Source organism: Electrona antarctica (assembly GCF_951216825.1).
Source record: "Electrona antarctica genome assembly, contig: scaffold_217, whole genome shotgun sequence".
Lineage (NCBI taxonomy): Eukaryota > Metazoa > Chordata > Actinopteri > Myctophiformes > Myctophidae > Electrona > Electrona antarctica.
In genome coordinates, this window is record NW_027638158.1 from 15,001 (window position 1) to 42,476 (window position 27,476).

The window sequence follows — 27,476 nt, forward strand, 5'->3', positions numbered from 1 at the left end:
AAGGTGTGTGAATGTGTGTGTGAATGGGTGAATGCAATGCACCATATATGTAAAGGTGTATGGATGTGTGTGTGTGAATGGGTGAATGCAATGCACCATCTCTGTAAAGGTGTATGGATGTGTGTGTGAATGGGTGAATGTAATGCACAGTCTATGTAAAGGTGTGTGAATGTGTGTGTGAATGGGTGAATGCAATGCACCATCTATGTAAAGGTGTATGGATGTGTGTGTGAATGGGTGAATGCAATGCACCATCTATGTAAAGGTGTGTGGATGTGTGTGTGTGAATGGGTGAATGTAATGCACCATCTACTGTATGTAAAGGTGGGTGTGTGAATGGGTGAATGTAATGCACAGTCTATGTAAAGGTGTATGGATGTGTGTGTGAATGGGTGAATGTAATGCACAATCTATGTAAAGGTGTGTGAATGTGTGTGTGAATGGGTGAATGTAATGCACCATCTATGTAAAGGTGTATGTATGTGTGTGTGAATGGGTGAATGTAATGCACCATCTATGTAAAGGTGTGTGAATGTGTGTGTGAATGGGTGAATGTAATGCACAGTCTATGTAAAGGTGTGTGAATGTGTGTGTGAATGGGTGAATGTAATGCACCATCTATGTAAAGGTGTATGTATGTGTGTGTGAATGGGTGAATGTAATGCACCATCTATGTAAAGGTGTATGTATGTGTGTGTGAATGGGTGAATGGGTGAATGTAATGCACAGTCTATGTAAAGCGCCTTGGATAAAGCCGCTACATAAATGCATCATTTACTCGTTAAAATATGTTTCTCTTCCACAGACACACGACGAGGTGAATATCAAACGTCCCCCAGAATGCTTCCACCATCCTCGTCCTCATCATCCTCAGTCCTCGGGTGCGTTTGATTCATTCAAACCATGATGAAGACCGAAGCCCCGCCGGTCGCCGGGGGCAACGCCCCGCCCACCTCCACCCCAAACAACCCCGCCCCCTCCTCCGGAGGCGGGTCCAACCTGCGGAGCGCGTCTCCTCACCGGAACGCGTACGAGGCCGGCCTGGCCGCTCTCAAACAGGTACGACTTTTATTATATTATGGATTTTTCTTTGGGAAATCTTGTCGATCCGATTTGTGATCCAAGTCGGGAAAACGATGCAAATAGGTTCATGCATGCTAGAGTAGAGAGGACACACCGACGGACCGAGGCGGAAACAGCGGTCGGATATGTGCTGCTCCATGCTTGCGGTTATGTTAGGGTTACGTAACCTTAGGGTTTGAGGTAGGTTGCTACAAAGCTAAACTAAAGAGTAGAGAGTCATGCACAATTGACCTATAGCTAAGCCCCTCCCCAAACTGCTATGGTCCAATCACAGCTAAGCATAACATGGGTTAGACACACCTCTCCACCAATAGTTTTCCTATATGATAAAACACTGTTTTAAAAAAGAAATGCCACTCACACATTTTCCCAGTGCAAGGCAGGCCTTGTTGACGGATTTGGAAGAGATTCTGAAGGTCTGGTTCCAAAAAATGAACCAGTATTTAATGTGTTAAAACCATGATATTTACATTGGAATGAATGAGCCCGGCTGGAAAGTGTCCAAGTGGGAGTGTCTAAGTGGGAGAGGGCGGGGCTTAGCTAAAGGTGAATACGCCGCCGACCTCCATCTCAAAAGATGTTGTTCCAGGGATCCCGCAGAAGCAAACATTTGAGTTAAAAACATTCGCTCTGAAAGAATATATATTAAGATTTGCACAATTTTTCAAAAATAGCACATCTACAATCTCGTAGCGCAGCACTCGGTGCCGCGCTACGAGAGCGAACGTTTTTAACTCATATCTTTGCTTACGGGGGGTCCCTGGAACAACATGTTTTCAGATGGGGGGTCCCTGGAACAACATGTTTTCAGATGGGGGGTCCCTCTGGAACAACAGGTTTTCAGATGGGGGGTCCCTGGAACAACATGTTTTCAGATGGGGGGTCCCTGGAACAACATGTTTTCAGATGGGGGGTCCCTGGAACAACATGTTTTCAGATGGGGGGTCCCTCTGGAACAACATGTTTTCAGATGGGGGGTCCCTGGAACAACATGTTTTCAGATGGGGGGTCCCTCTGGAACAACATGTTTTCAGATGGGGGGTCCCTCTGGAACAACATGTTTTCAGATGGGGGGTCCCTCTGGAACAACATGTTTTCAGATGGGGGGTCCCTGGAACAACATGTTTTCAGATGGGGGGTCCCTCTGGAACAACATGTTTTCAGATGGGGGGTCCCTGGAACAGCATGTTTTCAGATGGGGGGTCCCTCTGGAACAACATGTTTTCAGATGGGGGGTCCCTGGAACAACATGTTTTCAGATGGGGGGTCCCTGGAACAACATGTTTTCAGATGGGGGGTCCCTGGAACAACATGTTTTCAGATGGGGGGTCCCTCTGGAACAGCATGTTTTCAGATGGGGGGTCCCTCTGGAACAACATGTTTTCAGATGGGGGGTCCCTGGAACAGCATGTTTTCAGATGGGGGGTCCCTCTGGAACAACATGTTTTCAGATGGGGGGTCCCTCTGGAACAACATGTTTTCAGATGGGGGGTCCCTCTGGAACAACATGTTTTCAGATGGGGGGTCCCTGGAACAACATGTTTTCAGATGGGGGGTCCCTGGAACAACATGTTTTCAGATGGGGGGTCCCTCTGGAACAACATGTTTTCAGATGGGGGGTCCCTGGAACAGCATGTTTTCAGATGGGGGGTCCCTCTGGAACAACATGTTTTCAGATGGGGGGTCCCTGGAACAACATGTTTTCAGATGGGGGGTCCCTCTGGAACAGCATGTTTTCAGATGGGGGGTCCCTCTGGAACAACATGTTTTCAGATGGGGGGTCCCTGGAACAGCATGTTTTCAGATGGGGGGTCCCTGGAACAGCATGTTTTCAGATGGGGGGTCCCTGGAACAACATGTTTTCAGATGGGGTTCGGAGGCCAAAATACAAAGCCTAACTTTGGGTTTCCTTCACATTAAATAGTTTATGAATTTTGACCTCAGGTCTTAAAGGAGAATTCCATGCTAGAAGGCTTTCTTACCTTTATTTGTAGTCGTTACGTCCCCACCAAAGAGGTCCAGGTGTTATTTGTAGTTGTTACGTCCCCACCAAAGAGGTCCAGGTGTTATTTGTAGTTGTTACGTCCCCACCAAAGAGGTCCAGGTGTTATTTGTAGTTGTTACGTCCCCACCAAAGAGGTCCAGGTGTTATTTGTAGTCGTTACGTCCCCACCAAAGAGGTCCAGGTGTTATTTGTAGTTGTTACGTCCCCACCAAAGAGGTCCAGGTGTTATTTGTAGTTGTTACGTCCCCACCAAAGAGGTCCAGGTGTTATTTGTAGTTGTTACGTCCCCACCAAAGAGGTCCAGGTGTTATTTGTAGTTGTTACGTCCCCACCAAAGAGGTCCAGGTGTTATTTGTAGTTGTTACGTCCCCACCAAAGAGGTCCAGGTGTTATTTGTAGTTGTTACGTCCCCACCAAAGAGGTCCAGGTGTTATTTGTAGTTGTTACGTCCCCACCAAAGAGGTCCAGGTGTTATTTGTAGTTGTTACGTCCCCACCAAAGAGGTCCAGGTGTTATTTGTAGTTGTTACGTCCCCACCAAAGAGGTCCAGGTGTTATTTGTAGTTGTTACGTCCCCACCAAAGAGGTCCAGGTGTTATTTGTAGTCGTTACGTCCCCACCAAAGAGGTCCAGGTGTTATTTGTAGTCGTTACGTCCCCACCAAAGAGGTCCAGGTGTTATTTGTAGTCGTTACGTCCCCACCAAAGAGGTCCAGGTGTTATTTGTAGTTGTTACGTCCCCACCAAAGAGGTCCAGGTGTTATTTGTAGTTGTTACGTCCCCACCAAAGAGGTCCAGGTGTTATTTGTAGTTGTTACGTCCCCACCAAAGAGGTCCAGGTGTTATTTGTAGTTGTTACGTCCCCACCAAAGAGGTCCAGGTGTTATTTGTAGTTGTTACGTCCCCACCAAAGAGGTCCAGGTGTTATTTGTAGTTGTTACGTCCCCACCAAAGAGGTCCAGGTGTTATTTGTAGTTGTTACGGCCCCACCAAAGAGGTCCAGGTGTTATTTGTAGTTGTTACGTCCCCACCAAAGAGGTCCAGGTGTTATTTGTAGTTGTTACGTCCCCACCAAAGAGGTCCAGGTGTTATTTGTAGTTGTTACGTCCCCACCAAAGAGGTCCAGGTGTTATTTGTAGTTGTTACGTCCCCACCAAAGAGGTCCAGGTGTTATTTGTAGTTGTTACGTCCCCACCAAAGAGGTCCAGGTGTTATTTTAGTTGTTATGTCCCCACCAAAGAGGTCCAGGTGTTATTTGTAGTTGTTACGTCCCCACCAAAGAGGTCCAGGTCTTATTTGTAGTTGTTACGTCCCCACCAAAGAGGTCCAGGTGTTATTTGTAGTTGTTACGTCCCCACCAAAGAGGTCCAGGTGTTATTTGTAGTTGTTACGTCCCCACCAAAGAGGTCCAGGTGTTATTTGTAGTTGTTATGTCCCCACCAAAGAGGTCCAGGTGTTATTTGTAGTCGCTACGTCCCCACCAAAGAGGTCCAGGTGTTATTTGTAGTCGTTACGTCCCCACCAAAGAGGTCCAGGTGTTATTTGTAGTTGTTACGTCCCCACCAAAGAGGTCCAGGTGTTATTTGTAGTTGTTACGTCCCCACCAAAGAGGTCCAGGTGTTATTTGTAGTTGTTACGTCCACACCAAAGAGGTCCAGGTGTTATTTGTAGTTGTTACGTCCACACCAAAGAGGTCCAGGTGTTATTTGTAGTTGTTACGTCCACACCAAAGAGGTCCAGGTGTTATTTGTAGTTGTTACGTCCCCACCAACGAGGTCCAGGTGTTATTTGTAATTGTTACGTCCCCACCAAAGAGGTCCAGGTGTTATTTGTAGTTGTTACATCCCCACCAAAGAGGTCCAGGTGTTATTTTGTGCAAAAGCTCCAAATGGCTATTTCCCCCACCATAAGCCCTAAATGAGTGCAGGGTGTTGTGCTAATTCGCTTATTTCCATCGCTCAAAATTATTTATTTTTTGTATATATCCTCTCTTCATAATGTAAATAATATCCCAAGCGGCACAGTTTACTACTTATTTCGATGGAAATAAGCGAATTAGCACAACACCCCATAGCCCCATTCAATTCCCATTCAATGCAATTCATTTAGGGCTTATGGTAGGGGAAATAGCCAATAAGGAGCTGGACCTCTTTGGTGGGAACGTAACGACTACAAATAACACCTGGACCTCTTTGGTGGGGACGTAACGACTACAAATAACACCTGGACCTCTTTGGTGGGGACGTAACGACTACAAATAAAGGTAAGAAAGCCTTCTAGCACGGAATTCTCCTTAAATGGGTTAATGTATTGTACCTTTTTTTTAAGTTATTATTCATGAGTTTTCGTCCGATTATTGTTTGGAGTCCCAATACAATGTTTTACACAATTGCGTCAATAAGGTATAACTAAGTGTTGCTCCTCCTCCCCCTCCTCCTCCCCCTCCTCCTCCCCCCAAACAGGCCACGGACCACCTGAACAACAAGCCCCGCCCCCCGTCCCAGAAGCCCGCCCTGTTGCCCCGCCCCCCGGGGAGGGGCCAGGGGGGGCGCTACGGGTCCAACGTCAACCGCATCAAGAGCATGTTCCTGGAGATGCAGACCTCGCCACTAGAGGGCGCTAAAGAGAGCGGTGAGTCACTGTGTTTGTATTGGTAGTAGAGATGCAGAGCTCGCCACTAGAGGGCGCTAAAGAGAGCAGTGAGTCACTGTGTGGTTGTATTGGTGGAGATGCACAGCTCCCCAAACTTTTTCATGTCAAGGACCCCCAAATTGACACTAATCAGCCCTGCTGACCCCCATTAGAAAAGACATGCCAGGGACCCCCCATAAGAGAAGAGTTTTACGGCTCTAGCAGTGATTCTCAACCTGTTTAATTTCAAGGACCCCCCAGTTTGACATGCATTAGTCTACGGACCCCCCATTTAATGGCATTTCTATCTCTGAGACCCCCGATTTATATTGTAAAATCAATGTTAATTTAACTCAGAGACAAAATTACCCGTTAGGGTCCATTTGGTTCCATTTGCTAGCAACACTCGGTTGCTGCTAGCTGGCAAGATGGCCGCCGTGTGCATATCATCAATAGGCCTATCTCACAGCCCCCTTTCCACGCCCACTTCCGGTAAATAGTGGTGTCATTAACATTAGCATTTACACGTTTTTTTCTCTGGAGAATCTAAGTACATTTTCTAATGTAAAAATGTGACAGACCAATATTATTATGAAGCAAACAAGATGGTAAATCAGCTCGAACAGATAGAACAAACCTTACCTTGAGAAAACAAAACACTTTTAGACCATTTCCGTGGTCATCATATGGGCATACCTAACAATGGATGCCAAAAAAATGGGAAAATTCTCATTTTTGTGTGTTTTTATATCAAAAGTCCATACAAAATATTTTGTATTACTTCCTGAAAACGAAAACGTGCTGCGTGATGACGTGTCGAGGCCCACAGCGATAAAAGCCAATAAAAATGAAGCTCACCCGTTTAATTCCCCATATCTCCGCATCCGTCCAGCACAGGCTGCACAGCTGCTACAGAAATCTTCCGTTTGTATTCCCATTCAAGATAACATCCAGAGAGTGTATTACTCGGTTTCAACTTAATCATCACGCTAAAAAAAATATCTGAAAACATTATAGGGTAGAAATAAGCCACATAAGAGTAAACTGGTAAAGCTGGCCGACTATCTGATTTGTAAACAAACATCCACAAGCTGTCCTGCGTAGCATAGCTACCGTCCCATCCCCTGAAGGGATGCGACGCTCTGATTGGTTCAGAAACTTCATAGCGGTGTTTCAACTTGAGACCGTCTGAAACTTCAAAATAAAATGTCCACCATTTCCGTTTCACTACGCCTTTAAATTACCTCTGTTAACATGTAGCGTCTATGGAGTGACGTCACACTATCACCACTAACCCCGAAAGGGGGCGTATTAAGAGGGCGGGGAAATTCTGTGAGATAGGCTTATTCCACGGCCCAGAGCCGACGCTGTTTCAGCAGCACCCGCGGTAAACATGGACTGATGATGCATCGTCACACACCCTAACATAAGATCATAACATCCGGTCTGGGTTTTTGGCTCTTCAAAATAAGAGTTGAACAACAGGGACAAAATGCTGGCGTGAATTATATCACAAGTTATCAATAGATGCTGGCGGACTACGTGTTAATAATACTAATAATAATACTAATAATAATACTAATAATAATACTAATAATAATAATGTTTTCCAGGGTCAGAGGTCAGGTTCTCTCTCCCCAGGGTGTCCAGTCTCAACGACACCGTGGACAACGGTGCGTTGCTCAAGCTGGGGTCCACAGTCTCCGAGAGGGTCACCCGCTTCGACCCCCAGGCTGTGGGGGGAGGGGCCTCCCGAGGGGGCGGAGCCAAGGCCACGGCGGGAGGACTCTCCAAGCTGCACGAGACCAGGAGGATGTTCGAACAGCGCGCCCTGCAGGTCGGAACCACCATGACACCATAATAATAAATATTAACCCATTTAGACCTGGGAAAAAATCCTGACAGTTTTCTGAAAAACCTCATGTTTCTATATCAGTCGTTCTCAACCATTTTCATGTCAAGGACCCCCAAAAATATATGTAATTGGCCGCCGACCCCCATCTGAAAATATGTTGTTCCAGGGACCCCCCAGAAACAAAGATTTGAGTTAAAAATGTTCGCTCTGAAAGAATATATATTCAAAGATTTGCGACACATTTTCACGATTTTTCAAAAATAGCAGATCTACAAGCTCATAGCGCGGCACCGAGTGCCGCACTATGAGCTTGTAGATCTGCTATTTTTCAATAGCTAAAGCATAACATAATAATAAAACACCAAAAGGGGTTCCCGCCCAGAATGGGATAATTAACCCTAAAACACTTAGTCTTATACAGAGTCTGGTATTCAAGCTATATTATGCTTCCATGATTTCTATTTATATTAATACATTCAGCGCCATTGGCGAAGATCTTTGTCAATTGAAGCCTAATTTTGATACTGACACCATTGCCGACGGCCTTCGGCAATTGCGCTTTTATAGCGCATTCGATTGCTCGAGCCAAAATGCTACTCACGTTAGCCGGTTAGCTAGCTGTGTTGTTAGCACAGCACTGGATCGCCCATTTTAGATCGTCGTCGCCATAATAATCCATTCTATCCATTTCTTTCAATCGCCTGTATCTCCTATTCCTTGTCCCAGATGGCATTTTGGTCAAAACAGCGATTCTTTGACGGCACAGATCTGACGATCTGGAGCTCTGCAGAGCTCCGGTCTGGATTCACATTGTAAACAAGGCCGGCCCAGCTCCGTGTGAATTCCTAACTTAGGACTACTGCTAGTGAAGCGGAAATGGCGGCTTTTCAAAATAAGAGCTCAAATTAAAAAAATGCTGGCGTGAATTAGATCCTAATTTTTCAATAAATGATAGCGCTAAAGGGTTAAGGTAAATTTGCGCGACTGTAAAGACGAAACGGAAGTGCGGAGGAGGCTCCACTTCCGCTTTATATTTTACTCGTGATCAGAGCTTCCGTTGCTCCAGACTGTATGATGGAAGCATTTATATTTTACTCGTGATCAGAGCTTCCGTTGCTCCAGACTGAAGCATTTGGAAATTGCGAGAGGCAACAGTTTTGCAACGCGAGAACACTAAACACCCTTTTTGTCACACCATCACTAAAATCATCTATTATACCCAATGTAAAATTGAAAATGTGAAAAACATTTTTGAATAGTTAAAATAGCCGATCTACAAGCTGACAACATGTCCATGTAGATCGGTTAGTTGAACTATTCAATTTATTTTTCAAAATAGTATGAAAAGACAAAGCAGTTTAGGGGTTTAGCACACACTACCGGATAATCTTATGAAATGCATTCTACAAATGATTTAGAAAACCTCTGTCTGTCTGTCTGTCTGTCTGTCTGTCTGTCTGTCTGTCTGTCTGTCTGTCTGTCTGTCTGTCTGTCTGTCTGTCTGTCTGTCTGTCTGTCTGTCTGTCTGTCTGTCTGTCTGTCTGTCTGCATCCTGCCTGTCTGTCTGCATCCTGCCTGTCTCTGCATCCTGCCTGTCTCTGCATCCTGCCTGTCTCTCTGCATCCTGCCTGTCTCTCTGCATCCTGCCTGTCTATCTGCTTCCTGCCTGTCTCTCTGCTTCCTGCCTGTCTCTCTGCATCCTGCCTGTCTATCTGCTTCCTGCCTGTCTCTCTGCATCCTGCCTGTCTCTCTGCATCCTGCCTGTCTCTCTGCATCCTGCCTGTCTCTCTGCTTCCTGCCTGTCTCTCTGCATCCTGCCTGTCTATCTGCTTCCTGCCTGTCTCTCTGCATCCTGCCTGTCTCTCTGCATCCTGTCTGTCTGTCTGCATCCTGCCTGTCTCTGCATCCTGCCTGTCTCTCTGCATCCTGCCTGTCTATCTGCTTCCTGCCTGTCTCTCTGCTTCCTGCCTGTCTCTCTGCATCCTGCCTGTCTATCTGCTTCATGCCTGTCTCTCTGCATCCTGCCTGTCTCTCTGCATCCTGCCTGTCTCTCTGCTTCCTGCCTGTCTCTCTGCTTCCTGCCTGTCTCTCTGCTTCCTGCCTGTCTGTCTGCGCTCCAGGAGAAGCAGGCGGCCAACAACCGCATCCTCCTGAAGAAGGAACGAGCGTCCGGCTTCCAAGATGGCCGCCTGGACGTGGTGGCGCGTTTTAACGGCTCCACAGAGGCGCTGGACCGCCTGGACGACCCCCCCGAACCAAGCGGACCCCCCGGACCCCCCTCCTCCTCCTCCTCCTCCTCTGGGGGGGTGGAGCGCCTCGGCGACGCCCCTGTCCCGCCCCCTGGGTAGGCCTGACTAGTCGCAGCAGTGTTGTTTTCGTCGACTAAAACTAAGACGAAAACTAAATGGAAACTAAATGAAAACGAATCTATGACGACTAAAACTAAGACTAAATATACTGACAATTTCGTCAACAAATAAAAACGACTAAAATGTTAGGAAGGGACTAGTGGACAAGAGATCCAGTATAAGTCCTTTTACTCTTGGTTGCGACGCGTTGTGAGCTTGTAGATCAGCTATTTTCAGCAAGTGTAAAAACACTGATTACGACAGCATCAAGGCCCACCAAGACACATTTTAGTCGACTAAATCAACTGTACATTTAGTCGACTAAAACTAGACTAACACTAAAACATTCCAGGTGACTAAAATGTGACTAAAACTAAATGAAAACCATTCAAGAGACTATGGCTAAATCTAAAATCACAATTTGCTGCCAAAAACGACACCGAGTCGCAGTCATTTTCATCGTCGTCTGTTCGGAAACCATATGAGACTTTTTTCATAATCGTCATAATTAGCCCTTCACTAAGTCCCTCCCCCAACCCATCCTTGTCCAATAGGCATGTTAGCAGTGAAGAAAGCTTGACCTGCATAGCAACCGTTGCTAAACTATTTGGATTGGCATTGATTGGTCAATCGCTTTTTGGGGTGGGGTTTAGTGAATGGGCTAATTGTTTCTATGTCGAAAAATGTTCATACATTTAAAAAAGACACAAATCTTGCTTGTAGATCAGCTAGTTTCGCTATTTCTTTTACCTTTTTTATGTATAAAAATAATTAATATGTCAGTAATTTATTTGTTATTTGTCGTAATCTGCCCTGTGCATGTTTTACTACTGTTACCAGGCAAACAGAAATGTGTTTTTTATTCATTATGTTCCAATATGCCAAAAACACAATTCAGTCTTTAATTGTGAAATTATTTGTGTGCTGACAGTCGTTAACACCCCGAACGCCCGCCGTTATTTAACCCATTTTGACCTGAGATCAGATTCTAAAACATGTTCTTCTACATCCTGACAGTTTTCTGAAAAAGCTATGTTTCTATGTCGTTCTTCGATTTTTCAAAAATAGCAGACCTACAAGCTCGTAGCGCGCCACCGAGTGGCGCGCTATGAGCTTGTAGGTCTGCTATTTTTCAATACCTAAAGCATAACATAATGCTAACACCAAAAGTGGTTCCCGCCCAGAATGGGTTAATCCATTAAATCAGAGCCCAGCGATTTATAGCAGCGGAGCACATTTAGCGGCGGACCGGATGTTCTCCCGGATGTGGATGTAGCAGCTAGATGTAGCCAAAACACTCTAGAGGATGTGGATGTAGCAGCTAGATGTAGCCAAAACACTCTAGAGGATGTGGATGTAGCAGCTAAATGTAGCAGCTAGATGTAGCAGCTAGATGTAGCAGCTAGATGTAGCCAAAACACTCTAGAGGATGTGGATGTAGCAGCTAGATGTAGCCAAAACACTCTAGAGGATGTGGATGTAGCAGCTAGATGTAGCCAAAACACTCTAGAGGATGTGGATGTAGCAGCTAGATGTAGCCAAAACACTCTAGAGGATGTGGATGTAGCAGCTAGATGTAGCCAAAACACTCTAGAGGATGTGGATGTAGCAGCTAGATGTAGCCAAAACACTCTAGAGGATGTGGATGTAGCAGCTAGATGTAGCCAAAACACTCTAGAGGATGTGGATGTAGCAGCTAGATGTAGCCAAAACACTCTAGAGGATGTGGATGTAGCAGCTAGATGTAGCCAAAACACTCTAGAGGATGTGGATGTAGCAGCTAGATGTAGCCAAAACACTCTAGAGGATGTGGATGTAGCAGCTAGATGTAGCCAAAACACTCTAGAGGATGTGGATGTAGCAGCTAGATGTAGCCAAAACACTCTAGAGGATGTGGATGTAGCAGCTAGATGTAGCCAAAACACTCTAGAGGATGTGGATGTAGCAGCTAGATGTAGCCAAAACACTCTAGAGGCGATCGACAACAACGGGAGGTATGATTCATTCTACCGCGACTAGTGACGGGACCGCGATGGGCCGTCTGACACATTATCTTTTCTTCGTCGGCTAAAATGGGGGAGGGGGGGGGGGGGGGACATTTTCGATGACGTCCCACCGGGAAAATAACATTGAGTGTTGAGCAACAGACGCTCCCAGCCTGTGGAGCGATGCGATCGGTTTTGAAATCAATAAATCTCCGTCCTGAGCGCTCAGGGTGTTAACTTAAATGTGTAATTGTGACAGGCCTATCTCCTCCGGGGGTCTGGGACCCCCCCTCCCCTCCTCTGGGGGTCTGGGACCCCCCCTCCCCTCCTCTGAGGGTCTAGGACCCCCTGCCCCAGCTGGGGAGTCCCGGGAGGCCGTCAGTCCCACGGTGCAGCAGCTGAGCGCCGTGTTCGAGAGGAAGGACCCCTCAGCGGAACCGGGGGGCTCCTCCGACCCCCCTCTGAAGGACCCCCCAGTGGGGCCGGGGGGCTCCTCCGACCCCCCTCTGCTCCCCAGGGGAGAGAGCCCGACGGCCCCATCCAGACCGCCCAAACCTCCCCTTCCACCCCCGCTGGAGACCAAGGTGAGACACCTTTCTCTGCTTCAGGGGTCTAACGCTAGAACTCCTATTCAATCTGCTGGAGGGGTCTAACGCTAGAACTCCTATTCAATCTGCTGGAGGGGTCTAATGCTAGAACTCCTATTCAATCTGCTGGAGGGGTCTAACGCTAGAACTCCTATTCAATCTGCTGGAGGGGTCTAATGCTAGAACTCCTATTCAATCTGCTGGAGGGGTCTAACGCTAGAACTCCTATTCAATCTGCTGGAGGGGTCTAACGCTAGAACTCCTATTCAATCTGCTGGAGGGGTCTAACGCTAGAACTCCTATTCAATCTGCTGGAGGGGTCTAACGCTAGAACTCCTATTCAATCTGCTGGAGGGGTCTAATGCTAGAACTCCTATTCAATCTGCTGGAGGGGTCTAATGCTAGAACTCCTATTCAATCTGCTGGAGGGGTCTAATGCTAGAACTCCTATTCAATCTGCTGGAGGGGTCTAACGCTAGAACTCCTATTCAATCTGCTGGAGGGGTCTAATGCTAGAACTCCTATTCAATCTGCTGGAGGGGTCTAACGCTAGAACTCCTATTCAATCTGCTGGAGGGGTCTAATGCTAGAACTCCTATTCAATCTGCTGGAGGGGTCTAATGCTAGAACTCCTATTCAATCTGCTGGAGGGGTCTAACTCTAGAACTCCTCTTCAATCTGCTGGAGGGGTCTAACGCTAGAACTCCTATTCAATCTGCTGGAGGGGTCTAATGCTAGAACTCATATTCAATCTGCTGGAGGGGTCTAACTCTAGAACTCCTATTCAATCTGCTGGAGGGGTCTAACTCTAGAACTCCTATTCAATCTGCTGGAGGGGTCTAACTCTAGAACTCCTCTTCAATCTGCTGGAGGGGTCTAACTCTAGAACTCCTATTCAATCTGCTATAGGGGTCTAACTCTAGAACTCCTCTTCAATCTGCTGGAGGGGTCTAACTCTAGAACTCCTATTCAATCTGCTGGAGGGGTCTAACTCTAGAACTCCTCTTCAATCTGCTGGAGGGGTCTAACTCTAGAACTCCTATTCAATCTGCTGGAGGGGTCTAATGCTAGAACTCCTATTCAATCTGCTGGAGGGGTCTAATGCTAGAACTCCTATTCAATCTGCTGGAGGGGTCTAATGCTAGAACTCATATTCAATCTGCTGGAGGGGTCTAACGCTAGAACTCCTATTCAATCTGCTGGAGGGGTCTAACTCTATAACTCCTATTCAATCTGCTGGAGGGGTCTAATGCTAGAACTCATATTCAATCTGCTGGAGGGGTCTAATGCTAGAACTCCTATTCAATCTGCTGGAGGGGTCTAATGCTAGAACTCCTATTCAATCTGCTGGAGGGGTCTAATGCTAGAACTCCTATTCAATCTGCTGGAGGGGTCTAACGCTAGAACTCCTATTCAATCTGCTGGAGGGGTCTAATGCTAGAACTCCTATTCAATCTGCTGGAGGGGTCTAATGCTAGAACTCCTATTCAATCTGCTGGAGGGGTCTAACTCTAGAACTCCTATTCAATCTGCTGGAGGGGTCTAACTCTAGAACTCATATTCAATCTGCTGGAGGGGTCTAACTCTAGAACTCCTATTCAATCTGCTGGAGGGGTCTAATGCTAGAACTCCTATTCAATCTGCTGGAGGGGTCTAATGCTAGAACTCCTATTCAATCTGCTGGAGGGGTCTAACTCTAGAACTCCTATTCAATCTGCTGGAGGGGTCTAACTCTAGAACTCCTATTCAATCTGCTGGAGGGGTCTAACTCTAGAACTCCTATTCAATCTGCTGGAGGGGTCTAACTCTAGAACTCCTATTCAATCTGCTGGAGGGGTCTAACTCTAGAACTCCTATTCAATCTGCTGGAGGGGTCTAACTCTAGAACTCCTATTCAATCTGCTGGAGGGGTCTAACTCTATAACTCCTATTCAATCTGCTAGAGGGGTCTAACTCTAGAACTCCTATTCAATCTGCTGGAGGGGTCTAATGCTAGAACTCCTATTCAATCTGCTGGAGGGGTCTAACTCTAGAACTCCTATTCAATCTGCTGGAGGGGTCTAACTCTAGAACTCCTATTCAATCTGCTGGAGGGGTCTAACTCTAGAACTCCTATTCAATCTGCTAGAGGGGTCTAACTCTAGAACTCCTATTCAATCTGCTAGAGGGGTCTAACTCTAGAACTCCTATTCAATCTGCTGGAGGGGTCTAACTCTAGAACTCCTATTCAATCTGCTGGAGGGGTCTAACGCTAGAACTCCTATTCAATCTGCTGGAGGGGTCTAATGCTAGAACTCCTATTCAATCTGCTGGAGGGGTCTAATGCTAGAACTCCTATTCAATCTGCTGGAGGGGTCTAATGCTAGAACTCCTATTCAATCTGCTGGAGGGGTCTAACTCTAGAACTCCTATTCAATCTGCTGGAGGGGTCTAACTCTAGAACTCCTATTCAATCTGCTGGAGGGGTCTAACTCTAGAACTCCTATTCAATCTGCTGGAGGGGTCTAACTCTAGAACTCCTATTCAATCTGCTGGAGGGGTCTAACTCTAGAACTCCTATTCAATCTGCTGGAGGGGTCTAACTCTAGAACTCCTATTCAATCTGCTGGAGGGGTCTAATGCTAGAACTCCTATTCAATCTGCTGGAGGGGTCTAACTCTAGAACTCCTATTCAATCTGCTGGAGGGGTCTAACTCTAGAACTCCTATTCAATCTGCTGGAGGGGTCTAACTCTAGAACTCCTATTCAATCTGCTGGAGGGGTCTAATGCTAGAACTCCTTTTCAATCTGCTGGAGGGGTCTAACTCTAGAACTCCTATTCAATCTGCTGGAGGGGTCTAACTCTAGAACTCCTATTCAATCTGCTGGAGGGGTCTAACTCTAGAACTCCTATTCAATCTGCTGGAGGGGTCTAACTCTAGAACTCCTATTCAATCTGCTGGAGGGGTTTAACTCTAGAACTCCTATTCAATCTGCTGGAGGGGTTTAACTCTAGAACTCCTATTCAATCTGCTGGAGGGGTTTAACTCTAGAACTCCTATTCAATCTGCTGGAGGGGTCTAACGCTAGAACTCCTATTCAATCTGCTAGAGGGGTCTAACTCTAGAACTCCTATTCAATCTGCTGGAGGGGTCTAATGCTAGAACTCCTATTCAATCTGCTGGAGGGGTCTAACTCTAGAACTCCTATTCAATCTGCTGGAGGGGTCTAACTCTAGAACTCCTATTCAATCTGCTGGAGGGGTCTAACTCTAGAACTCCTATTCAATCTGCTGGAGGGGTCTAACGCTAGAACTCCTATTCAATCTGCTGGAGGGGTCTAACTCTAGAACTCCTATTCAATCTGCTGGAGGGGTCTAACTCTATAACTCCTATTCAATCTGCTGGAGGGGTCTAACTCTATAACTCCTATTCAATCTGCTGGAGGGGTCTAACTCTAGAACTCCTATTCAATCTGCTGGAGGGGTCTAATGCTAGAACTCCTATTCAATCTGCTGGAGGGGTCTAACTCTATAACTCCTATTCAATCTGCTGGAGGGGTCTAACTCTAGAACTCCTATTCAATCTGCTGGAGGGGTCTAATGCTAGAACTCCTATTCAATCTGCTGGAGGGGTCTAACTCTAGAACTCCTATTCAATCTGCTGGAGGGGTCTAATGCTAGAACTCCTATTCAATCTGCTGGAGGGGTCTAACTCTATAACTCCTATTCAATCTGCTGGAGGGGTCTAACTCTAGAACTCCTATTCAATCTGCTGGAGGGGTCTAACTCTAGAACTCCTATTCAATCTGCTGGAGGGGTCTAACTCTAGAACTCCTATTCAATCTGCTGGAGGGGTCTAACTCTAGAACTCCTATTCAATCTGCTGGAGGGGTCTAACTCTAGAACTCCTATTCAATCTGCTGGAGGGGTCTAACTCTAGAACTCCTATTCAATCTGCTGGAGGGGTCTAATGCTAGAACTCCTATTCAATCTGCTGGAGGGGTCTAACTCTAGAACTCCTATTCAATCTGCTGGAGGGGTCTAATGCTAGAACTCCTATTCAATCTGCTGGAGGGCAATTGTTTTTTTGTTTTTTTGTTTACATCTGTTCTAGATGATGTGACAGCAACACTCCATGCACTCTTCCTGGTCTACGTGAGCTGACGTTAGACCCCTCCAGGAGCAGCTCCAGCTCCTGCTTCAGCTCCCCTATATCTTTATTTTGGTCAATATACATAATTATACAACAGGTCGTTTCGAGGAAGCAATCTGATTGGTTGAAACGGCTTCTAGCCGTGGATCAAACCAGCACCATTCACCACCTAATCAAAACAAAGAATTCAGCTGCTCTGTTTTCCCAGAGCGCTAGCAAACCCGGTGGCTAGGCTAGCTAGTTTCTTGGGACATTTGTGGTCGTAGTGACTACATCTGTCATTAAAAAAACATGTTTTTTCAGCGATTTTCTTAGTTTTAAGGGTAACTGTTGTGTAATTGCAATATAACACTCGAGGGTGTGGTTTAACGTGATTATTGCCACATCAGTGATGCTTGCAGAACTCGACTTCGTCTCGTTCCTGACCGCATCACTGTCGTGGCAATAATCACGTTAACCCACACCCTCTCGTGTAATATTGCTTAATTATCAACTTACTTTTGTAAAAAAAGGGTTAGGGAGAAATTCCTAACTATTCCTAATTGACCGTCCGGCAGGAGTTTTCATGTTGCACGGTCAGACTACAGTCATTAGTATTATTGCATCACCTGGGTGGCTTTTGGGTGGGGCTTAGCGAAGGGCTAAATCTCTCTCTCTCTCTCTCTCTCAGGTGAAGGAGGGGCTTCGGGTGAAAGGAGAGGAAGTGGGCGTGTCTCAGGGGTCCGAGAGGGAGGAGCTTACTGCATCACCGCAGAGCAGGACCAGAGCCGACCCGCCCACCGCGGCCGAACCCACCAATCGGAGCACCGCGCCGGCCGACCGGGAGGCGGAGCCCCGGCCCGAGGGGGCGGAGTTTACGGCGTCCCACTTGGTGCAGGCCGACGTCCACCACGACCCCCTGGATAACCACGCCCCCCTGGATAACCACGCCCCCCGGGATAACCACGCCCCCCTGGAGAGTAAGGCTGCGCAATATATATCGTTATCGTATCGTTATCGAGGTATCGCAAAAAGGCAACGGTATTGCGATATAAAAAAGAAATATATATATATATATATATATATATATATATATATATATATATATATATATATATATTTATTTTCTTTTTTTTTTCTTTTTTTATATATGAAAAATATTGTCCAAAAATGGTGGGCACTCTATGTCTCTATTCTGAATACATCTATGGGCATTGTTTGTGTTCAAATATGAGTGATATTTGACTTGTTACTATGCAGTTTTTTGAGTGGTGCAACAACTCCAAGGAACAGCAATGTCCGTGTTCACCTATCTATGTGTTCACCTAACTATGTGACTATGAGCACGAGTACCAATGAGTACCAGTAGGGGAGCTGTTGTGCCAGAAACGGAGAGAGTGATAGTGCTGCACTGTTGCCTGCTAATGAGAGAGAGGGAGAGAGAGAGGGGGGGGAGGGGGAGAGGGGAGTTGCACGACTCAGTTCACACGGGTGTGATTTTTTTAATAATGTTTAGTTTTCAATGTCGCAACACTTAAAATATAGACTATGGCATTTTAACGATAATATCGTATATCGTATCGATATTGCAATATTTTGCAGTATTCATTATTTTTTCCATATCGTGTCACAGCCCTACTGGAGAGCCACGCCCCCCTGGAGAGCCACGCCCCCCAGGAGAGCCACGCCCCCCTGGAGAACGGAGAGAGAGAAACTCCTCCAACCGCCTCCCAGGAGGCGGAGCCAGAGAGGAAGGGGGAGGAGTCGGAGGAGGGAGGTAGGGATGATCGCAATTAGGGGTCTAACGATATAGTAACTGCATCGAAAAATCGATTTTAATTTCAAGAATCATAGTATATCGAAATGAAAACAGCAACATTGACTATGTATCGTATCGCCATAATGAATCAATATGGTCCATGTATCGTATCGTCAACCATGTATCGTATCGTCAACCATGTATCGTATCGTCAACCATGTATCGTATCGTCAACCATGTATCGTTATACGTATCGTATCTCTACGCCCCCCTAGTGTTAAAATGTATCGTTACACCCCTAATCGTAATAGAGTACTGAAGCAAAGGGATTCTACATGAAGAGACCACAGTCCTCGCCACTAGATGGCGCAGCGGTGCATCACGCCAATATGGCGGCAACGCTTTGTCTATGTAGCACCTCAAACATGCACGTAAACATGCACGGTCGCGCGTGCACGTGCATGCGCACACATGCACCCTTACATTCTGAATGAATATCTTAGAATCGTCTCATATAAGAAGTCATTTCTGGAGAATTATGAATTTATGGAGAATTTATTTTGTCTGGTGTCAGTCCTAGGAGACGAGGAGCTAGGAGACGAGGAGCTAGGAGACAAGGAGCTAGGAGAGGAGTGGAGGGGGGAGGAGGAGGAGGAGGTGGAGGTGTCCGAAGCAGACATGATTGACAGGGGGGAGGAGTCGGACATGATTGACATCAGTGCCTACAGCGACTCGGCAGGAAGCCAGCTGGACGAGGACGAGGATGACGAGGAGGAGGAGGATGACGGGCGGCCGTACCAGCCAATCAGCAGCTGCCACGAGGTCGACGGGCTGCCCGAGGAGGAGGAGCCTCCGCCGGCCAATAGGAAGATCCACTTCAGCACGGGACCAATCAAGGTGTGTGTGTGTGTGTGTGTGTGTGTGTGTGTGTGTGTGTGTGTGTGTGTGTGTGTGTGTGTGTGTGTGTGTGTGTGTGTGTGTGTGTGTGTGTGTGTGTGTGTGTGTGTGTGTGTGTGTGTGAGCGCGCGCGGTCTGGAATTAAACCTGGGACTAGTTAACCCATTTAGGCCTGACGTCGAAATAAAAAAAATGTCTTTTTTAAAATATGTTTCTATATCAGTGGTTCTCAATATTTCATGTCAAGGACCCCCAAAAATATATGAAATTGGCCCCCGACCCCCATCTGAAAATGTGTTGTTTCAGGGACCACCTTCCAGAAGCAAAGATTTGAGCTAAAAACGTTCGCTCTGAAAGAATATATTCAAAGCTTTGCACCACATGTTCATGAGCTCTATGAGCTCTATGAGCTCTATGAGCTTGTAGATCTGCTATTTTTCAATAGCTAAATTATAACATAATGTTTAAAACTATGTAACTATGTAAAGGTGTGTGGATGTGTGTGTGAATGGGTGAATGTAATGCACAGTCTATGTAAAGGTGTGTGATTGTGTGTGTGAATGGGTGAATGTAATGCACAATCAATGTAAATGTGTGTGTGAATGTGTGTGTGAATGGGTGAATGTAATGCACAATCTATGTAAAGGTGTGTGAATGTGTGTGTGAATGGGTGAATGTAATGCACAGTCTATGTAAAGGTGTGTGAATGTGTGTGTGAATGGGTGAATGTAATGCACAGTCTATGTAAAGGTGTGTGAATGTGTGTGTGAATGGGTGAATGTAATGCACATCTATGTAAAGGTGTGTGGATGTGTGTGTGAATGGGTGAATGTAATGCACAGTCTATGTAAAGGTGTGTGAATGTGTGTATGTAATGCACAGTCTATGTAAAGGTGTGTGAATGTGTGTGTGTGAATGGGTGAATGCAATGCACAATCTATGTAAAGGTGTGTGAATGTGTGTGTGTGAATGGGTGAATGTAATGCACAATCTATGTCAAGGTGTGTGAATGTGTGTGTGTGGATGGGTGAATGTAATGCACAGTCTATGTAAAGGTGTGTGAATGTGTGTGTGTGAATGGGTGAATGTAATGCACAGTCTATGTAAAGGTGTGTGAATGTGTGTGTGTGAATGGGTGAATGTAATGCACAGTCTATGTAAAGGTGTGTGAATGTGTGTGTGTGAATGGGTGAATGTAATGCACAGTCTATGTAAAGCGCCTTGGATAAAGCTATAAAAAGCTATATAAATGCACCATTTACCATTTATTGTCTCACACACGCACGCAAGCACGCACGCACGCACGCACGCACGCACGCACGCACACACTGTGTCCAAGGGTTAGTTGTAAACAAGACAATTCATTTAAAACTACTAAATGTGTGTGGAATGTTGTGCGCACACGCACACACGCCCATGCGCACACCCATGCGCACGCTCACACACACACACACACACACACACACACACACACACACACACAGAGGTGTGGACAGGAACTATCATGACAATGGGAGCTGTTTTTATGTTGAGGAATGAGGGTGCAAGCATAAACGTGTGCACGCACGCACGCACACACACACACACACACACACACAGTCACGCACGCACACACACACAGTCACACACAGTCACACACGCACACGCACATATTGAATACAGTACATTCAGGAGACAGGGTAAACAAAGCATAAATATAAAAACAGATGTATGAAATACACACACATATATATATATATATATATATATATATATATATATAATACATATATATGTATTATATATTATGTATGAAACCTGGTCTACTTCATTTAGCTGGGGACCACCTGGAACCCCCTCAAGGACCACCTGGTCTCCATCATTTAGCTGGGGACCACCTGGAACCCCCTCAAGGACCACCTGGTCTCCATCATTTAGCTGGGGACCACCTGGAACCCCCTCAAGGACCACCTGGTCTCCATCATTTAGCTGGGGACCACCTGGAACCCCCTCAAGGACCACCTGGTCTCCATCATTTAGCTGGGGACCACCTGGAACCCCCTCAAGGACCACCTGGTTCAGGACCACCTGGTCTCCCTCATTTAGCTGGGGACCACCTGGAACCCCCTCAAGGACCACCTGGTCTCCATCATTTAGCTGGGGACCACCTGAAACCCCCTCAAGGACCACCTGGTTCAGGACCACCGATTTAGGACAACAGTATCTCAGATGATCCTGCGGTGTGTGTGAAGGTGAAACTGTCACCTCTGTCCGTTGAATGACCTTTGCCCTCTGACCCCCCCCCCCCACCCCCCAGGTGTTCAGCACATACTCTAACGAGGACTACGACCGTCGCAATGAGGACGTCGACCCCATGGCGGCCTCGGCAGAGTACGAGCTGGAGAAGAGAGTGGAGCGCCTGGACCTGTTCCCTGTGGAACTCCAGAAGGGTATGTACCCACTCTAATTAAGCAACAGCAGATGTTTAATAATAATTAAATACTTATTTAACTCTCAAGAGTTAAATATCTATAAGGGTCCATTTGGTTACCAACTCTCCATTTAGCTGGGGACCACCAGGAACTCCCTCAAGGACCCCTGGTGGTCCCCGGAACACGGGTTGAGAAGCACTGGTTTAGAGGACTGTTTATTTTCTAAGCTGCTGTCGGTAGTCTCTGTTGCCTCGCTGTTTTATTTTAGCTAGTCATGGCTGCCAGTTCCCACCTGATGTCGTGTGGGAGTTCAGAGTGATCCAGACCGTACTGAATAACTGCTAGCTTACATAATGTCTTGAGGCTAGGACTGAAGTCTAAGACATACAGGTCACCTGGTCTGTTGTCTGCTCCAAAGAGGATGACACGATCTCCCATCATGCAACAGCACATACTATACATCTTGGAAGGGCGTTTCCCCTTGGACTCAACCTTCTTCCAGGAGAACGTCTCTGGACTGAATTTCCACAGATCATTGAGGGACTGGTTACCGTTCCAGCCACCAAATATGTACAGCTCTCCATTGTAGGTAAAGGCTGAATGATCATCACGTTCTTCTGGAAGAAGCTGTAGAGAAGTTGTTTTCATCCAGTGGTTGGTCTCTGTGTCAAACACTCTGATGGTGTTGTAGTACTGATACAACCCCCCAGAGCCCCCAAATACACTCTGATGGGGTTGTAGTACTGATACAACCCCCCAGAGCCCCCAAATACACTCTGATGGTGTTGTAGTACTGATACAACCCCCCAGAGCCCCCAAATACACTCTGATGGTGTTGTAGTACTGATACAACCCCCCAGAGCCCCCAAATACACTCTGATGGTGTTGTAGTACTGATACAACCCCCCAGAGCCCCCAAATACACTCTGATGGTGTTGTAGTACTGATACAACCCCCCAGAGCCCCCGAATACACTCTGATGGTGTTGTAGTACTGATACAACCCCCCAGAGCCCCCACATACACTCTGATGGTGTTGTAGTACTGATACAACCCCCCAGAGACCCCAAATACACTCTGATGGTGTTGTAAGTAAGTAAGTACATTTTATTTATAGAGCACATTTCACAGACATCATAGTCACAAAGTGCTTCACAACAATAAAAACAAAACATGTCAATGGTAGTAAAAGTAAATATTAAGAATAAAAATAATAAGAATAAAGCAAAGAAAAAAAAGACAGAGCAAATGGCACTGGTAAAAATCAAGAAATCAGTACAGTACTACGTTGCAAAGGCCTGTCTAAAAAGGTGGGTCTTTAAAAGCTTTTTAAAAAGGTCCACAGAGGCCACCGATTTCAGGTGATCCGGAGGTTGTTCCATAACCTGGGGGCGAAACTGGCAAAGGCTCGATCACCTTTAGTTATTAATTTTGTGGGTGGAACGACCAGCAGGGCTTGGGATGAGGATCTCAGAGACCTTCTAGGATCATATGGGTGGAGTAAGTCACAGATATATGGGGGTGCCTGGCCATGGAGGGTTCTGTGTGTGATGACAAGGATTTTAAAATTAATTCTATACTTTACTGGGAGCCAGTGCAAGGAAAACAGGATGGGGGTGATGTGGCAGGATCTCCTGGAGCTGGTCAGCAATCTGGCAGCAGCGTTCTGAACCAGTTGCAGACGGTCTAATGAGGATTTGGAGAGACATGTGAAGAGGGAATTACAGTAATCTAGACGTGATGATATAAATGCATGGATGATCATTTCTAACTCCGGGTGTGAAACAACAGATCAAAGTTTGGCTATATTGCGAAGGTGGAAGAAACAGGCACTGGAAACGGACCTAACATGCTTATCCAGAAGCATTGCCTGGTCTAGGATAATTCCTAAGTTTCTAGGGTTGGAGCAAATGTTAGATTTTAGTGACCCGAGGTGGTTGGAAACATCTGCAGCAACTTTATCTGGGGCAACAATTAAAACTTGGGTTTTTTCTGCATTTAGTTGCAAAAAATTGCTCGCCATCCAGTTTTTGATGGCCGCTAGACATTCATGGAGAGTGTTGATTATGTCGATCTTATCTGGCTTGAATGAGCAGTACAACTGTATGTCGTCGGCATAGCAGTGATAGGAGATACCCTCAAAGCTGCTTATTATTGGACCTAGGGGAAGTAAATATAGAGCGAATAGTTGTAGTACTGATACAACCCCCCAGAGCCCCCAAATACACTCTGATGGTGTTGTAGTACTGATACAACCCCCCAGAGCCCCCAAATACACTCTGATGGTGTTGTAGTGGTGTTGTAGTACTGATACAACCCCCCAGAGCCCCCAAATACAAACATATTTGTCCCGATGATGGTGGAAGAGTGACAGTATGTAGCAGGAGGTGGAGTTCCTCTTGTGTTGATTAAAGTCCAGACCATTGTGCTGGTGTCCAACTTGTAGATGTCATTAGTGCATCCAGTCTGGGACTCTCCTCCATGGATAAACATGACCTTTCTCAACACACAGGCTGAGTAGTACCTCCTCCCCTCTGGAACAGTCCCAGACACCCTGGGTTTGAACCATATGTGTGTGTCGACATCAAATGCATCAAGGACATTGCAGTAACCTTGGTATGTCACCCCTCCCCAGAGGTAGACAGTATCTCCAATCAGAACAGCTGTGTGGCCCTGACGCCTGGAGAAAGCCTCAAGGGGAGGTTCTGCTGTTCCAGGGGTCACTGCAGGGGTCAACTTCCTCCAGCGTAAAGACAGTGTGTTGAAGACGAACACTTCAATGGGATCTCTTCTCCTCTGGTTTGTGTCTCATCCAAAGCAGTAGATCTCGTGTCCGACCACCACAGCAGCCTGGTGCTCCTTATGTTCTCCTTCCAGATGTATCGTCCAGTGAAACATTTCACACAGCAGCTCCACCGTCAATGAGTGACAACTAGTTTACAGATGAACTTGTTAGGATGAAGGCAGCTCGGTTTCCTCGTTGCAAGTCACTAACTGATGTTTAGTGCATCGGACACGTCTTTTAAAAGAACAATTACACGGTTGTGATGTCATTGCATGATTACGTCATGTCACTTCTTCATAGATGACTTGAAGTGTCCCACGCCACAGCGCAGGCGGTTCAGCGAGGTCCATAGATGGCGTGGCATGTCTTCTCCTTTTACGCCACCTGCTGGGTCCCGGATGTATTGTTGGATCCGGGAGGGCCCGGCCGTCTCCCACGAATGTTTCCAGGATGCTGCCAGCCAGGCGTCTCTGGACAAGTCCTCAGGAATGGACTGTAGCTTCTCTTGAGCTGCCTCGTTGTAGGGATGGCGAGACTTGAGCCTGCCTGGTGGTGCCGGTGTTGTTGTGGCTTTGTGAAGGATGTGCCAGTCGTACTTCTGGGCTTTTCTTGCCAGGGCTAGCGTAGCGGCATCCCGTCGGCAACTCAATGTCGAGGGCCTTACCATCTCCATGATGAACGGTGCTCCAACTCAATGTCCAGGGCCTTACCATCTCCATGATGAACGGTGCTCCAACTCAATGTCCAGGGCCTTACCATCTCCATGATGAACGGTGCTCCAACTCAATGTCCAGGGCCTTACCATCTCCATGATGAACGGTGCTCCAACTCAATGTCCAGGGCCTTACCATCTCCATGATGAACGGTGCTCCAACTCAATGTCCAGGGCCTTACCATCTCCATGATGAACGGTGCTCCAACTCAATGTCCAGGGCCTTACCATCTCCATGATGAACGGTGCTCCAACTCAATGTCCAGGGCCTTACCATCTCCATGATGAACGGTGCTCCAACTCAATGTCCAGGGCCTTACCATCTCCATGATGAACGGTGCTCCAACTCAATGTCCAGGGCCTTACCATCTCCATGATGAACGGTGCTCCAACTCAATGTCCAGGGCCTTACCATCTCCATGATGAACGGTGCTCCAACTCAATGTCCAGGGCCTTACCATCTCCATGATGAACGGTGCTCCAACTCAATGTCCAGGGCCTTACCATCTCCATGATGAACGGTGCTCCAACTCAATGTCCAGGGCCTTACCATCTCCATGATGAACGGTGCTCCAACTCAATGTCCAGGGCCTTACCATCTCCATGATGAACGGTGCTCCAACTCAATGTCCAGGGCCTTACCATCTCCATGATGAACGGTGCTCCAACTCAATGTCCAGGGCCTTACCATCGCCAAGTCATCAGACATCCATACACTTCAAGTCAAGTCACCTGTATTTACAGTATATAGCACATTTAAAAACAACAGAAGTTGACACAAAGTGCTTTCATAAAAGGACCTCATAAAATACAAAAGAATTAAACAAACGTTTTACATACAAGAACAATACAATATAACAACATCACGAGGAACATGAGAACATGCAATAGCCTACTAATTACAAAGAGGTTAAAAACGTTCACGGTCTAAAAGCTGAAGGCAGTGGAGAAAAGGTGAGTTTTTAGGGAGGATTTGAAACCTCCGATGGTGGGGCTGGACTTGATGTGTAGTGGGAGACTTTTCTGATGGTGGGGCTGGACTTGATGTGTAGTGGGAGACTGTTCTGATGGTGGGGCTGGACTTGATGTGTAGTGGGAGACTGTTCTGATGGTGGGGCTGGACTTGATGTGTAGTGGGAGACTGTTCTGAGGGTGGGGCTGGACTTGAAGTGTAGTGGGAGACTGTTCTGATGGTGGGGCTGGACTTGATGTGTAGTGGGAGACTGTTCCACAGTTTGGGGGCAATTAGTGAAAAGGCCCCTTAGGTCACCTTTGGTTTTTAGACTCGTTGAGGGGCTGAATGGGACTTGGTGTGTGTGTGTGTGTGTGTGTGTGTGTGTGTGTGTGTGTGTGTGTGTGTGTGTGTGTGTGTGTGTGTGTGTGTGTGTGTGTGTGTGTGTGTGTGTGTGTGTGTGTGTGTGTGTGTGTGTGTGTGTGTGTGCGTCTATATCATAGTGATGTGTGGTGGGTGTGTATATCATAGTGATGTGTGTGTGTGTGTGTGTGTGTGTGTGTGTGTGTGTGTGTGTGTGTGTGTGTGTGTGTGTGTGTGTGTGTGTGTGTGTGTGTGTGTGTGTGTGTGTGTGTGTGTGTGTGTGTGTGTGTGTGTATATCATAGTGATGTGTGATGGGTGTGTATATAATAGTGATGTGTGATGTGTGTGTGTGTGTGTGTGTGTATCAGTGATGTGTGATGGGTGTGTATATCATAGTGATGTGTGATGGGTGTGTATATCATAGTGATGGGTGTGTATATCATAGTGATGTGTGTGTATATCAGTGATGTGTGATGGGTGTGTATATCAGTGATGTGTAATGGGTGTGTATATCAGTGATGTGTGTGTGTGTGTGTGTGTGTGTGTGTGTGTGTGTGTGTGTGTGTGTGTGTGTGTGTGTGTGTGTGTGTGTGTGTGTGTGTGTGTGTGTGTGTGTGTGTGTGTGTGTGTGTGTATATCATAGTGATGGGTGTGTATATTCTATGGTTGCAGACGCGGACGGCCTGGGCATCAGTATCATCGGCATGGGGGCGGGGGCAGACATGGGACTGGAGAAGTTGGGGATCTTCGTGAAGACGGTGACGGACGGCGGAGCGGCGCACAGAGACACACGGTAAGAGCAATGCATCATGGGTGATTGTTTGGCGGGTTAGATGTCCTGGAAACCAGAATAATCTGCCACAGGAAAAAAAAAGATTGGGTCTGGCACTCCTCAGTTGGAATTACATTTTGCTCACCCCAGGGTTGTGAGTGACCAATCAGAGCCCACTATTTAACCCATTCTGGGCGGGAACCCCTTTTGGTGTTTTGATT

The 27,476-nt window shown here is 46.7% G+C and overlaps 1 protein-coding gene across 2 annotated transcripts in view; it reads left to right on the top strand.

The window, feature by feature from the left end:
• Positions 1-27,476, top strand: part of LOC306918347 (neurabin-2-like) — a 70,723-nt gene that overhangs the window by 10,420 nt on the left and 32,827 nt on the right. For both annotated transcript variants that reach the window (XM_079531243.1, XM_079531244.1), the window contains exons 2-11: positions 806-1,059; positions 5,549-5,717; positions 7,331-7,554; positions 9,693-9,916; positions 12,165-12,489; positions 17,296-17,584; positions 18,238-18,381; positions 18,938-19,260; positions 21,557-21,689; positions 27,156-27,276. In XM_079531243.1, coding sequence (XP_079387369.1) covers positions 904-1,059; positions 5,549-5,717; positions 7,331-7,554; positions 9,693-9,916; positions 12,165-12,489; positions 17,296-17,584; positions 18,238-18,381; positions 18,938-19,260; positions 21,557-21,689; positions 27,156-27,276 — 2,108 coding nt within the window. In that variant the 5' untranslated portion in view covers positions 806-903. The remainder of the gene's footprint in view (positions 1-805; positions 1,060-5,548; positions 5,718-7,330; positions 7,555-9,692; positions 9,917-12,164; positions 12,490-17,295; positions 17,585-18,237; positions 18,382-18,937; positions 19,261-21,556; positions 21,690-27,155; positions 27,277-27,476) is intronic.